At 31.2% G+C, this 16,354-nt stretch overlaps 1 protein-coding gene across 2 annotated transcripts in view; it reads right to left on the reverse strand.

The window, feature by feature from the left end:
• The window catches only part of PIK3CB (phosphatidylinositol-4,5-bisphosphate 3-kinase catalytic subunit beta), a 167,849-nt gene that overhangs the window by 31,572 nt on the left and 119,923 nt on the right, over positions 1 to 16,354 (reverse strand). For both annotated transcript variants that reach the window (XM_074301652.1, XM_074301651.1), the window contains 6 exons: positions 13,408 to 13,538; positions 12,868 to 12,918; positions 5,735 to 5,923; positions 4,564 to 4,685; positions 1,979 to 2,122; positions 719 to 818 (listed from right to left, as the gene is read on the reverse strand). In XM_074301652.1, coding sequence (XP_074157753.1) covers positions 719 to 818; positions 1,979 to 2,122; positions 4,564 to 4,685; positions 5,735 to 5,923; positions 12,868 to 12,918; positions 13,408 to 13,538 — 737 coding nt within the window. The remainder of the gene's footprint in view (positions 1 to 718; positions 819 to 1,978; positions 2,123 to 4,563; positions 4,686 to 5,734; positions 5,924 to 12,867; positions 12,919 to 13,407; positions 13,539 to 16,354) is intronic.

The raw sequence follows: 16,354 nt of genomic DNA on the forward strand, positions 1-16,354 counted from the left end.
AATTTAAAAATTTTGACCCCCAAATTTTTTATGCAGCTAAGTTGAAGAGATAATTAAATGAGAAGTTTTTTTTTTTTTAATGATTTAAAGTAAAACAGTTTAATGATTCACATTGAGAAAACAAAGTGAATGACCATCAACCAGATTGTGATATACAGTTAGACAGAAATGCCACTGATTTAAAACATCAATGTATGTATTATGTGGACAAGCACCAATTAGGGACATATAAAAAAGGCTGGATTGGATTAAAACCTGTGCAATATTTAGGGTTATCTCAAACGAGAAAAGATTTTTTATTTGAAAATTCTTTGATAAGGTTTGATATATAAAATCTACAAAATCCTGATTCAAATATATAGGAATGAAGCCCTTTCTTAATAGAAAAATGGTAAAAGGATATAGGCAGTTTTCAAAGCTAATTATAGTAAGCAAGCCTGAGGGATACCTATTACATGTAAAATAATACATAAAAATAATTTCTACTTCCCAGATGAAGAAAAAATGGCCTATAGAGGGATAAGCTGATTTTTTCCTGTGATATATTTGTTGTCTCAAGGATGAATTGACTGAATTTAGATTTCTTCTGTAACTCACATAATTTCTCTATAGCTAAACAAGTTTTGGGTAAAACCCTTGTATCTGTTGGGCTTTAAGGTTCCTCTTAATTCCAATTTTCTTTGACCATGAATATTTGAAATTCAAGAGAAATTAATACCTGTTTAGAAAGCACCTTCATATAGCCCACACTTCCTCGACAGTAAGCTTCAAGTATTACACCAAACTGCACTGAAAAGGCAGGAATGTGCACCTCTGACCTAAAGAAATTCAATAAGAAAATGATTAATTTATCAACATGCATTTTACAATGTCAAAAATAGGTGGTTTTATTATGATTCTAAATTGTAATGGTAGCATTTAAAATTAAAATAGTTGCTATTGTTGACCAGAATCCTGCCCCCAATTTAATTTCTGAGAATTTTTAGTTAAGCTTTTGACAAGAAAATATCAGGAATTTACAAAGCTCTTCAAGTGGTGGAGGTAGGGGACAGAAATCAATTCTTTCCCCCACAAAACAATAGAAAAACAACAGATTCATACTCACATGGGCATCAAAGTTAAAAAACAAACAAACAAAAAACCCAGTATATTTTAAAATCATAACTACTACAATGGTTGAACACTAAATATAACCTCATGTGCATATATCCCTTTTCAGCAAATTTTAACTTTGCCTTAATCAAATATAAGAAGCATAGCTAAAAGACAAATAAAAAAAATTTTCTGACTGATATATGCATTCATTTATTTTTAACCTGAACAACCTTATTACAAGAGTATAGAGAATTCAAATTAGTATAAATGGCTACAATTTGCAATTTTCATTAAAGGAGAGAAAAAATTGTATAGAATGATTGAAATCTCTCAAGAATATGATGGGTACTAAAATGCTAACAGTTTTTGTTTGTTTGTTTGTTGTTTTTTTTATTTTATTTAGAATTTTTTTTCCCACAGTATATATGCATGAGTAATTTTTTTAATAATATTATCCCTTGTATTCATTTTTCCAAATTATCCCCCCCCTCCACTTCCCTCCCCCCAATGACAGACAATCCCATACATTTTACATATGTTACAATATAACCCAGATACAATATATGTGTGTAAATACCATTTTCTTGTTGTACATTAAGTATTAGATTCCGAAGGTATAAGTAACCTGGGTAGATAGACAGTAGTGCTAACAATTTACATTCACTTCCCAGTATTCCTTCTCTGGGTGTAGTTATAAAATGCTAACAGTTTTAAGCTACTAAAGATATTAAAGTTTAAGCTGCACTATGGAATCCCTTTTTCTTTCCAAATTAGTTAAATTTGCTCATTTATCGTGTTGGATTATCATGATGAATAATTTCGCAGGAACACAAGCCACTTCCTTCTTCCCTCACCAAAAACTTTTTAACTAAAATCTACTTACCTAAGATGCCAAAATAGAAACTGCCCTATCCTCCTATTAGCAAGTGCTCTGTCTAACATAAATCTAGATAGGGCACAATCAAGAAAAGGTTCGTATTTCAAAACTTGTACAAGTTGTAGAAGATACTGAGATAGTTCTTCATCACTGAAACAGAAGGAAGATCGGGTCAAATACAATATCAATGAATAATAGAAAAAGGCTTTTTTATAAAAATACAGGTTTTACAAGATTATAAAATTAATATATCAAAAATTAAAGGAACACTTTGAAATACATAAGTACATAAATATATGTAGGGTTACTAAATATTCTATGATAGTTCTACCTGGCTAATCAATTATATCTACATTAAGTTATACATGTGCATAAATAATAATAAAGGAAAGAATATGCCACTACACATTTAATGAATCGTTCAGAATCAAAGCTAGACAGCAGGCAAAAATAATTTTATTACTTCTTATTTTATAATTCCTTGACTTTCAAGTCAAACAGGATTGTTAACTCTCACTGTTCCCTGAAATCAGTGTACCATCTCTTGCTTCCCTGCCTGTCCATAGATTTATCCAACAAAGCTAGAATATTATCTCCTAATCTTCCCCTTATGAAATCTCTACATTCCTTCAAGGCTTATAACTAGCAAATCCCCAATTTCTAGATTGTTAGTGTCCTCTCCCTCCACAAATTATGATAGGTAGTTACTTAACTGACTGTATATACTCTCTCTCCCTTTCTCTGGCAAATCAACATTTTTTAAGTGATCAAGATGTGCCATGCACCATATAAGGCACTAAAGAGAAAAAGAACGAACAAAAGATTCCCTGGCTTCAACTCTTAATGTTTTATAGGGAAGAAAACATTATATAACATATAAGTGGAAAAGGGAGGGAGACACTATCTGGGAGGATCAAGGAAGCTTCATGTAGAACATGACATCTGAACTAAACTTTGAAGGAAGCTAGGCATTCTAAGCAGTGAAGATAAGGGAAGAATGTATTACAGGAATGGACAACATTCAGTTGAAAGACTAGGAGATGGAAAGGAGTACTCATGTACAATGAGCAAGAAGTCCAATTTGGTTGGAATGTAGAGTTTACTGTATGGAATAATATGAGCCTTGAATCGTAGACTTGGTCAGGTTGCAAAGGGCTTTAGATGTTAAAGGATTTTTATATTTGACTTAATAGATACTAGGTAGTAAGTAAGTAATAGATACTAGTGATACTATATAGGGAATAAAAGTAATGGAATTGAATTTTGTGAAAATCCACTTTGAAAGCTGTGTAAGGGACAATTAACATGAGAAGAACTTAAGGCAAGGAAATCAGTTAATAAGCTGAAACACTCAAGGAGGGAAGTGAAGTGGATTGAACTAGAGTAACAATTATACAAAAAGAAGGGGACAGAAATAAGAAATGTTGTAGAGATGAAAATGACAAGATTTGTCATTTGTTGAAAAATTAAATGTGGGGATAGGTGAAAAGGAAGAGTTGAGACTTCAAACCTAGAAATTCTCTTTTGGACAAGTTAGATTTGATTTGCCTATGGGACATGGATTCAATTGTTCCATAGGCAGTTGGTGATCTGTGACTAGATCTCAGAAGAGGATCAGGTTTTGATTTATGTAAACCTGATATGCTTATTATAAATCATTAAAACAAATTCCTTAAAGATATTACCCCATATACTACTTAGCACAGTTTGAATTACTAAGTGCAAATGAAAGTAATAAAATTTCTTTTTTTTTTTAATTTAAATTTAGGTGGTGTTCTTATCTCAAAATTCTTTATTATACTTTACCAATCCACCTTGCATCTTTGATAAAACTAATTAAACTAAAGTCAGACAGTATAGTCATGATAGGAAATTCTGACAACTTTGTTTTCCTTTAGCAGTACTTACATTAATAAAAAAAAAAAAAAAATTAATAAATGGATTCCAGTGATCAGTCACTGAGGAAACTGAAAAACTATAGATGTACATCTTATGTAATTTGTGATATAATGTCTAAAATTACTAAACTTAGTGGTTACACTCAAAATAAAGGATGACTAACACGAGAGAGTGGATATGCATGAATGCAAATTTAATATGAGATTAAATCTACTAACAGAAAGTGAAAACAGTGAAACATCAGATTAAGTATCCTATGTTTATTGAATGAATTATATTAATCCCTAATTGTACTATCTTATAGAAATTACTTATTTCTCTAACTATACTGATGAAAAGTTAAAAGCAAGAAATTTAATAATTTTTTAAAAATCAAGTTTAGTCATGGAAGTCCATCAGAAGATAAATATCATAGATGTATATAAGTATAGAAGATAAGTGCATTAGGTACATAAGCATTTAATCTGCTTTGTGACTCAACCAGCTTCTTCTCTCTTTCTTCTTTTTGTTAGAGATCAAATATATAATGATTTAACTGAGCAAAAATCTCCTGATTACACTAATAAATTAAAAAACTAAAAACAAACTAAAACCATTGCCTTGAAATCTGTTTTTTTCTCATACAAGACTGACAAATAATATAAATGTTCTTATTTTGCCAATTACAACCCAAAAAGACAACAGAAAAGTACCTCATTTGTTTCAAGCAGCCCACTGCATACTCTCTTACATACTGGTCTGGATAATTAAAGTCTAATAATTCCAATGCTTCTCTAGGAGGCAGTTTAGGCCATATCTGAAGAAGAGCCTGTAGCTGCAGAAAAATAAAGAAATATTAAGATGTACTTATATTTTAAAGTCATCACTGACCATTTAAAAATAAAGACTATAGAACTGACAAATTTAAAATATGGTTCTAGAAAAAAAAACTTACAAAGCTAATTTTAGCCAGCCCAATTTTAAAAAGGGAAGAAGGGGAAGGAGTGGTGAGGGAAAACTAAAAAGGAGAGACCAAAAGCCATCCCCCAGTAGATAAGCATTTAAAGGAACTGGACAGTTTTCAAAAGACTGCTCAAAAATTATAAACTATATCAGAGAATGCTCCAAATTACTAAAGAAAAAGGAAATACAAATCAAAACAACTCCAAAGTTTCACCTCACAGCCAACAAAATAACAAAAATGACCAAAAAAAAAAAAATAAAAATCGATGGGAATGGTCACTTTTGGAAGGTTGTGGAAAGATAGGGACACTATAGTAAAATTTAGAATAGTCAACCATACTGATGGCACACTTTCACCAATCTGTAAGGGTAAACATTTAAGCAACAATGTTTCTAAATAATTAGTGATATCAGAATCAGCAAATCTTTTAAAGAACCTCAATATTATTAATAAAGCACATAATAAAGAATATCTTCTAATTCTGCAAGACTGAGGCAAACTGATGCTTTAAGTTATATATCTTACTATTTATTGCTGATTCTAATCAATCAATTAAACATTTATTAAGCATCTGTAATATATAAAATACTGCACCAGGCCCTGGAATACAAAAGGAAGGATAAAAGAACTTCTACTCAGGGATAATCAATCTTACTTATTCAACCCTTATACTCTCAAAAATCAGAAAAGATAAAGATATTATTTTTTTTTATACTTTTTATTTACCAGATATATAGATGGGTAATTTTACAGCATTGACAATTGCCAAATCTTTTGTTCCAATTTTTCCCCTCCACCCCCATGGCAGGTTGCCCAATACATGCTAAATATGTTAAAGTATAAATTAAATACAATATATGTATTCATAAAACAAAGATATTATTAAGAGACACTGATACTAGTGATTTGGTTGACCTTACCTGAGCAACATCTTCAAGTTTGTTCCATTTGACAGACAGCAGCAATTTTGGCAATGACTGGGGAAAATTTTCTCTACAGTCTTGTCTCAAAGTCCAAATAAGATCCATTTCATTCTCACATAGTTGGGATAAGGGATCCCTCTCCATAATTTCTTTGAGCACAGCATGAAATTTTTTCCCACCTCGACTCTAATAAAATTTATGAGATTAAAATAAAACTAATCTTTGATGAATGTAAACTAAGAATTAAGGACATATTTTACTTTATTATTTTCTACTAACATAAGCAAGTATTAATATTTACCAAAATTATTCTTAATGGGAGTGGGTACCTTGGTCTTCTTGATTGAGACTCAAACAAATAATAATTGATAAGCCATGGTCTTTCAATAAAATAGCCTTTCAAATAAAATAAACTCTGTTTAAAAAACAAAACAACTAACTCCATAGAAGAGCACTAGGTGGCAATGTTGTCATTTTCTTCAAAACTATTACACAAAGAACTATGTTCTCTTCGTACCTATGTATTCCATTCTTGTACTATTTTCCATATCTAAAAAGTAAATATTCAGAAGTTTCCTTTGTTTTTTAATTAAAAAAAGATAAGTGAGAGGGGCAAAAAGGGTAAATCCAAACAGGAGGCAGCCTCTTGGTCTGCTTCTTTACATTTTAATACATAAAATATTCACATGCACAGAATTTAAAATGTAATAGCGTTAACATTTAAAATTAAACATTTTTCCTATTTTTATATTCAAGATAATATATTAAATAAAATAATACATTTGTTTTATGACCTACATTCTATGAAGTTTGAAATAAACATCAAAAGTTATTTTTAACATATCTGTACATTTTTGGAAAATCTTATTCTAGTCAAAACCTTTTTCTCTTAAATTTTCTTTCTGCCAAAAGAATATGAGAATCTGTACTGCAAAAGAAGGCAGCTAAGTGGCATAGCCAATCAAGTACTGTACTTAGGAGGATGAGTCAAATCCTGCCTCAGATACATAGTGGCAGTGGGATCCTGAACAAGTCCCTTAATTGCTCTCTCCCTTTTTTTCCTCATCTGTAAAATGGAGATAATAAAAGTATCTACCCAGAAAGATTATTGTGGAGCTCAAAATGAGATGATATTTGTAATCCTTTAAGCACTATATAAATGTGAGTTGCTATGATTTCCACCTAGGTTTCATATTGGCATGTTATTGATTTTTAAACTACTATGGCATCTATAATGACAGGGTTTATAATAGCAAATCAAATTTTACCTTGAAGTGGTTTTTTTTTGTACTAATTCTTTTTACTAATTCTATCTGCATTAGCCTGCTTTATTTTTTGAAATTAATTTTAATTCAGCTATACCTTCAGTGGAGTTACAAGCTCAATCAAAAAAGCTGATGCCTGTGTACAACCTGCAATCTACAAAAGGGCTCAGATGTAAGCTCTCTTCTGGGATGGAGCAACTTTTTTTATACATAAAAAAAAAATATTTAGAAGCATTACATTTTCTTATGTCCAAGTCCAATCCTTTCCCATTCAGCATAATATTAATTATGGACATTTTCATTTTACTTTTGAAATAATTTATAAGTAAAAAGGAAAAACTACGGAATCTGATGAATTTATATTCGATGTTTGTGTAGGTTAAGGTATGTGCATCATAAAAGAAGTTTAAGGTGGTAGGTTTTATATAGTGAAATTATATAAAATCATTCTTGTATGAGACCCGGAAAAGCTCCTAGGTAGTGCAGTGGATAGAGCACCAGTCTTGAAGTCAGGAGGACCTGAGTTTAAATCTGATCTCAGACACTTAACACGTCTTAGCTGTGTGACCCTGGGCAAGTCACTTAACAAAAAAAATTACACACACACACATCCACCAACAAATTCCTATTTAAAAAATTGTTATAAAGGTTCGTGGTCATAGGTTAACTTTGAGCGAAATGAAAGTAGTTAGCCCCACATTTTGTGGATTTCACAATAGCCAAATCTGAGACATAAGTATCATTAATCTCCAATTGTGCTATTAAGACTTACAATTTTGATGCAAGTTGAGGTCAATATCAAAAAATACAAGCTCTGAATTGCAGAATGTGATAATGGGAATTGGAATACAGGGCAAAGGTAAACAAAAAGAGATTCTGTTCAAAGGTTAAAAAGTTTTCATCTAAGCCTTCAAGTAACTGGTTACTTGACAAATATGATGACTTAAATGTTCTTTCATAAAAAAATTTGTAGAGGAATTTAAAAGTTTTATATGTTAAAAAACAAACAGTCTGGTTAATAGAATGATTAATAGAATTAATAGGTGGCTTATGTCAGAATTGCTGTTAGAAAATCCTTTTCTGAAGGAAGTGGTGAAGCATGCACCCTGAAAAAAAAAAATCTGTTTATTCCATGCTTTAGAAATACCCCAGAAAGTAGGAGTCGACATGCAATCAATAAAGACATATTAAAACACTAAATACAATTATCACATATAAGGCCAACAAAAATCAAATGATTAAATGGAATAAGTGGGTTGTAATATTTCCAAATGAACTATCTGGAGTTAAAGCACATGTGATTTAACATCTGAACATCTTATCCTAGTAGGTAGAAACAAATACCATATGGATCTTTGGAACCTTACAAATTAACAGAGAAAATTTGGAAATGAGGATTAATTAAGGATAGACATGAAACTAAAAATTCATGAAATTTTTTGCTCTTAACACAATTAGTACATTCACAACCCTATCATCACCTACCAAATTAACCTAAGTTGTCTATATTTAGCCTTATTCTTCTATTTTACTGTAATATAAAAATCCTCATTAGTAATTTGTAAACTTTTCCTGAGATCTGAGTTAACTGAGGGTTTCTAAGGGACATGTAGGATTATATATGTTCTCAGAAAAAAGTGAAAAGAAAGTAGTAAGCTATTCAAGGAATTAAAGTAAAGTTGGTCAAGAAAAAAAAAAAAAAAAAGATGACAAAGCTGACCTCAGCTTCAGTGCTTTCAAAAAATGAAAGTAGTTTAAAATTAGTTATCCCCATTCAGGCTATGACAGAACCCACAGATCATAAAACTGGGAATAGGAACCAAGTATTTTAATTTTCCAAGATAACTCATTCTTGCTTTATCTTTCATGAATTTATTATCCAAAATGGCAAAAATCTTTGTTTGTATATTCTTCTTTCAATACTTGAATAAAACTTTCTATTTAATTTTCCCAATTTTTTCATGTCAAACTTTTCAAAAGGTTTTAGAGGTAAATAAGATATAAGCAAAAATTTTAAGCTATTAAATATATCATTTGTGACTAAAACTATTCCCATTTCAAAGCTAACAAAACAGTGATCAAATCAAATGTTTATGTAAACATTGTCCTCAAATGGCTAAAATTATCTTTCTAATCTCTGATGTTGCATGTTGAATACAGCTGTTATAATATCATCTAAAGATTTCTTTTCCCCCAAGATTCTTTTTTGATTAGGGAGCAAATTAATTTGATTCAGAAAAAAAAAAAGGTAAACTAAGAAGGCAGAACCATGCTCTATCCAGCCACTCCTGCCTTTATTGTCCATTACTTGACTGCCTGGTGCTGTATTATAACCAGATGGGAGCAGGGGGAAGTAAAGAGCAACTCTTCATCCCCTTATTGTAGTTGCTGCTCTATGGGTTGGCTTTGTATTAGAGCTTCGTGGTGGGAGTAGTTTTAAAGTAGAGTTCTAAGAAAGTAAACTAGGAAATAGCTATGGGGTAAAAAATATAAAAGGTATCAAATCATGCTAAATTTGGAACTAAGCCCAAAGGGTTATAAAACTGCATATACCCTTTGATCTAGCAGTGCCACTACTGGGTATGTATCCCAAAGAGATCATAAAAAAAGGAAAAATACCCACATGTACAAAAATGTTTATAGCAGCTCTTTTTGTAGGGGCAAAGAATTGGAAATGGAATAGATGCCCACCAATTGAGGAATGGCTGAATAAGTTATGGTACATGAATGTAATGGGATATTATTATTTTATAAGAAATGATGAGCAGATTTCAGAAATGCCTGGAAAGACTTAGATAAACTGAGGCTGAGTGAAATGAGCAGAACCAGAAAACACAGTAACAGCAAGATTATGTGATGATCCACTATTACAATTAGCTCTTGTTAGCAATGCAGTGATCAAAGACTTGGAATGGAAAATGCCCTTGATATCCAGAGAGAATTATGGAGACTGAATGGGGATCAAAACATAGTATTTTCACCTTTTTAAAAAAAAAATTGTTCTTTTTTTCTTTCTTGTGGTTTTTCCCTTTTGGTCTGATTTTTCTCATACAACATGACAAACATGGAAATATGTTTAAAAGGAAATACATTTTAAATAAACCTATATTAGATTGCTTACTGTCTTGGGAAGGGGGAAGGTAACAAGAGAGAGAAAAAAATTGGAATGCAAAGTCTTACAAAAATGACTTTATATGTATTTGGAAAAACAAAATAGTACTGAGAAAAATAATAATGATAAGCAAAAGTTGTTTTAGAGTTCTTAATAACATTATTAGACTAATCATGTCAGAAATAATTTCAGTTGAAAATTGTATTGAATATGACCTAGGACATAAGAAAACCTTCTTAACTCTCCTTCCAATCTCCTAGAATTCTACATTTAGTTGGGAATATCTTTCCTTTTCTCCTATCCCTTTTGCTTTTCTTTTTTCCTCAGCTATTTTAAAAGCTGCATAGATAATCATTTTGGGGTTTTGCTCTTCTTTTTCTTTGGAATATTTTTTGCTGTCTTTTGGACAATGTTGCAAAATTCTTTTCATAATTCTTCAGACATTCTATTTACCTACTCTAATCCCTTAATCTATTCATCCCTTCCACTTCCTATTTATAAGGGATGTTATTTAGGTCATACCTATACAGTCTGATGGTTTTTCCCTATTTTATTCAACTTAAATCTAAATTTTACAGCAAGAAGCTAATGATAAGCTCTTGACCTTGTTTTAATTAATGTCTAGAACTTCTCCACCTTTGGCGGCAAAGGATGTATAATTAATTTGAAGACAATGTTGACCATTTGGTGATGTACATGTTTAGAGTTGCTTTTTGGGTTGCTGAAAAAGTTTTTGCATGACTAGCAAGTTATCTTCACAAATCTTGAATTAGTCTCTGCTCTGCTTCATTGTGTACTCCAAGGCCAAAGTTGTCTGGTATTCCAGTTATTTTTTGATTTCCTACTTTACCATTCCAAATCCCTATGTTAAATGTGACATCTTTTTGAGGGTGGTGGAGGGCAAGGGGTATTATTTCTAGAAGATAGTATAGATCTTCAGAGCACTGAGCAACTCTGGCCTTTTCAACATCAGTAGTTGGAACAGACTTGTATTACTGTGATGTTGAATGATTTGCTTTGGATTTGACAGATATCATTTTGTCATTTTTGAGATTCAATACCCATACTATTTTTCTTATCTTTTTATTGATTATAAAGGTTATTCTATCTCTATATAAGGGATTACTGTCTATAGTAGTATGCTTAATGATCATCTGAATTAAATTCACACATTCCCATACATTTAAGATCATTGACACATAGGATGTTAATTTCTCCATCTCTAGTTTGACCACATCCAACTTACCTTGGTTCGTAGTCCTTATCTTTCAGATTCACATACAATAGTGATCAGCATCAGACTTTCCTTTTATCACCAAATATGAGCTTGCTTTTATTTTTAGATTTGGCCCAATTGCTTCATTCTTTCTAGAGCTACCTGTAATTGTCCTCCAATCTTCTTCAGTAATACAATGGATACCTTCCAACTTGAGAGGCTCATTTTCCACAAGTGTGAGCATATATGCTTTTACTCTTGTATTGATTGGGAAAGTTTCTAATACATCTTGTCCCCCTTCCTTCTGCCCTCCCACCCTCCACTCTCTCTAATTGCCTAATATTTGCTTATAGTTTTAGATAATTCTCTACCTATGTTTTTCAGGGTATTTAGGATAAGTGAGTATTGTACTTTGTTAAAGGTTTTCTATATCAATAGAGATATTCAATGTGGTTTTTAAATATCTTTGTTAATATGATTAATTATTTTGATCATTTTCCTAATGTTGAACCATCTTTATATCAATGGGATAAAGCCAACTTGACTGTGATATTTTGGTTGAATTTCTGTAACTCCACTGGTAGGATTCTATTTTAAAAATTAAAATCAATACTCATTCATTGTAGAGGGTCACAGACAGTGGGGGAAGACTGGGTGAGGCATAAGACTCTTCAGCCCAGAGGGAACCTTCTAACAATGTTTGGTTGGCTTTCCATCTCCCTTTAAGGGCTCTCGGCCTTCCTGAGAAGTCAGGGGGCAATGACAACCTGTGTTGTGATTGATGCAGAGGGATACCATGTGGAAGAGTGATACCAGGTGGCAATCTACATATAATAACAATTTTTTTATGTGTCCCATGTGTGCAGCATATACTTAGTGCATGCCCAGTGTTTTGTACATAAGGGCATGAGGGTATAAATAGGGGAAAGTCCTTGGAATAAATAACTCCATTTTTTCACCATCCTCTGAAGTCCTGCCTCATCACTTCTCCACTAAAACAGTATATTTTAACCACCCTGGCATGGAGGCTCTAGAAAGCACAGTACATTTTGTCACCCCAGCTTGGGGGTTTTAGAAAGTAGGACACAGTATTTTAATCACCCCAGTGTGGGTACTTTAGAAAGCAGAACACAACAATTAATGATACTGGTCTATGATTCTATTTTACTTTATCCCTCCTTGGTTTATGTATTGAACTATATTTTCTAGACATGAAACACACACTTTATCTTCCTTTAAATCAGTAAAGCATAGTTCAGAAGCTACTATACAAGGTTTTTACTGATACTTCAGTCATTAGAACAATCCTTCATGAAATTACTTTGGCTATGTTTATTTGTATACAGTTGGTATTTTTCTAGTAAAATACAAGTTCTTTTAAGGACAAGAAATATTTAATTTAAAAAAAATTTGTATTACATGCAATAGGTAATATAGCAGAACCTTAATACTTGAAATGAATATGCTATCTAGACATTGAATAATACTCAGAAGTATACTGACAAAAAAAGTTGCTATTTTTACCTTTGATACTTACTGATACATTACCACTGTCACTACTTGCAATTTCAGCTGCCTTTTCAATAATCTGTTTTTAAAAAAATACAAACATATTGAATAACTTAATGAATCAAAAGGCTTAATTATACTGATATTATATAAAATTTATTATAAGGCAAAAGATATGTATGTATGTGTATATATATCCTTTAACTTGGGAATTATCTAAAAGGCATTATGAAGCAATGGAAAACACCATTTGGAGAACAGGGAGAATCCATGCTCCATCACTAATGAACTTTATGACCTAAGACCTTCTGGCACTCAATTTCACATATAAATTAATAATTTGCTATATCTATTTTGCAAAAGTAAACTGCTCAAAGGCCACCCAACTATAGCCCAAAGGGATATAAATGATCAGAATCCTGATCTTCCAATTTTCAGTTCAATATTCTTTTTTCATTCTGCCATGTGGAGAATACACATTATTTCAAGGTATATCATGGGAATAATTGAAAAATGCTATTAATTCACTACAAGTCAATTATGTGTATACAGAAAACAGCCACCTTACCTTATCAAAAGGAGGGTAATAATAAGGCTGCTTTTTATTCTCAGGGAATTTAACATGTAAAGTTGTTGCATTTTCAAAATATGGATTTGTTTGAACAGTTCCCATTGGATTCAACATTTCTTCAAGTTCATCTAAAACAAGAGAATATTAAAAAAAATTTTTTTTAAAATGAAACAAATCCTTATTATTACCAACCCTCAAAAGTCAAGTAAATATACAAAGAAAATACTATCAAAATTCCTGTCTGTGCTAATGCTTAACACAAAGTTTTTAACACAATATAACTTACCTTAAAAAAAAAAAATTGTCTTTTAAAGTAGAAAATAAGGAAAAATATGAGGCCTATGCTGGAAACTGTATTTATACTTTACAATGCACTGGAATCTCTTTTTTATCTTCAGACACATAGCAGATTCTATTTCCTTAAAAACAACAACAACAAAAACACTTTCCCTAGACCTTGATACTTTTTCTAAATACCACACAGAGGGTTTCAAAGTTTTTAGTACAGTTTTGAGCTTAAAACTCTACTAACACGTTTAAATTACCCTACATTAACTTTTTTCATTACCTAAGTTTTGAAACGAATACTACTTACCTGTATTTTCACCTTAACACACTATAATATAATTTTAACAGTCATACAACAGAAATCATGAAAAGTCATTAGCTTTCCCCTCCCTTCAAATTTAGTAGATTTTCATCATTTATCCCTCACTATCTTTGATTTCTTTTTTGTGTCTGACACTGCTGACCATGTTTTTCTTTAAAACTCTGGAAACTTTTGCTGTAGTGACACTAAATTAAAATGGTTTTCTTCTAATATCTCCTCAACTACTGTATCTTTGGCAGCCATAATTGCTGCGCCGTATTTTTCCCACTCATCTAGTTCAAACCCTTGCTTTGCAGACCAAAAGGTTTAACAATTTATTTAAGGATACAGATCGAGTAAATAACACAAAAAGGCTTAAAACTGGGGCATTTTTTGACTCCCAGAAGTGCTCATTTGGCGTAGTTTTTGTCTTCAATTTTACTCACAATTATTGTCCCACAAAGATATAAAAGGGACCCAGCTACATAAGTTATTTGTCCAGAATCAAGGAAGCACTATCATATCAGTATTTGGTCCAGTTCTCTACGATTAAAGGCTGATAAGCTTAAAACAAGGATAAATACCCTCATATAACAAATGAAGAAAAGACTAATATACTACCAAAAAAAAAATCAAGAATGAATATTTAAAAATTATAAAAAACAAGCATGACCCAAAGAAGAAATCTTCCCCTTTGTGGAAGATAGGAGATCCACAAAGTATGGAACATTAAATATAGTTTTAAACTTTTTTTGAAATATTGTTGGGTTTACAGATTTCTTTTTTTTTTTTTCCTTTAAAAAATATTCTCTGTCCTATGGCACAGCTCTTAGGGAAACGGAAGCATACTAGGAGAAATTTTGGAGATGCAAAATAAAAAAATATCAGTATGGAAATTTTGAAGAAATTGTGCATGGAAGTTTGATTATTTTTTTAATTAAAGAAAGGATAAAAAAGTATTGAATAACGCTGACATTGGTTTGAAGATTTATAGTACCATATTAAGTTATTTGTTAACTTGTAAAAGCCCATACAGTTCTTTGTAAGACATATGTGAACAAAAAAGGTCAATGTGAATAGGCAGAATTACAGATTTAGAACTGGAAGTTATTCTAGAAGGCACACTTGCCTCATCTTACAAATGAATTAAATCAATGAAAGAATAACTGACCTATCTAAGGACATAGGACTAAAGAACTTACAAAAATAGTATGCTATAAGACATATGATATGGTATGTGGCAAAGATTAGATTTGCAATTCTTTTGACTACAAAGTCTATGCACTTTTCACTATGCCTCAAAATATAGAAAAAAATTAAAAAACCAAGAGAGTACAAACATATTTTTAGAGTAGGAAGAGCTTAGAAAATATCACCTGACAACTGATTTTCCTGTAACTATTTCTAACTTAGTATTGGCTATTTACATGTAGAAAAATTCACAAAAACAGCAAACATTTTAAGGTTAAAAATTAATGAAACATAGCTTTTTCCACAAGGCCCTACTAGTTTAGTCCTTCTATTCCATTAAAAATATTATTTTCTGAAAGTTATAATAAATTAAGTCTCATTCCTTTTGTTACTTTCATTCTCCACAGCAAAATATCATGTGGCATTTTGGAGGGCAGATCTTTAATATATTTGCCATATAATAACTATGTCTTATTCCCTACTAGATTGTAAACTTTATAAGAGCAGGGACTATGTGATATCTAAAAATATATATAGTCATCAGCACCTAGTAAAGGGCTGCTAAGTGGCACAGCAGATAAAGAACTGTCCCTGAAGTCAGAAAGAAAGACAGACCAATCTTCTCAAGATTAAATCTGGCCTCAGATTTATTTTTTAGCTTTGTGATTTTGGACAAATTACTTAAATCTGTCTGCCTCAATTTCCACATCTGTAAAATAAGTTGGAGAAGAAAATGGCAAATATCTCCAGTATCTTTGCAAGAAAATCCTAAATGGGATCACAAAGAGTTGGAAATGAATGAACAGCAACAACAAAATAGGGCTATTCATCATTAAACAGATGCTGATATTTTATTAGAGAGGTGAATTTAACATGACTGGTAATAATTAAGAAACAAATATTTAATTTTAGAAATATATATATCACTATATTCATTAGAAAGGTTTCATTTATTTTGGTAACTCAAGATATATAAGGAATTTAAGTTAACGTTTAATTCTTTATGAAAGAGTAAATAAATGTTTAGATTAGCATTGTTTTAAATGTCATTTTACACATGAATAGGAATTTCATGAAAAAAAGATTTTAGATAAAATTCAGCAAAAGATTCTGTATAAAATATAAAATGATATATGAACATAACTAAATATTATGCAATCTTGG

The sequence above is a fragment of the Sminthopsis crassicaudata genome, chromosome 3 (assembly GCF_048593235.1).
Source record: "Sminthopsis crassicaudata isolate SCR6 chromosome 3, ASM4859323v1, whole genome shotgun sequence".
In the NCBI taxonomy this organism is placed as follows: domain Eukaryota; kingdom Metazoa; phylum Chordata; class Mammalia; order Dasyuromorphia; family Dasyuridae; genus Sminthopsis; species Sminthopsis crassicaudata.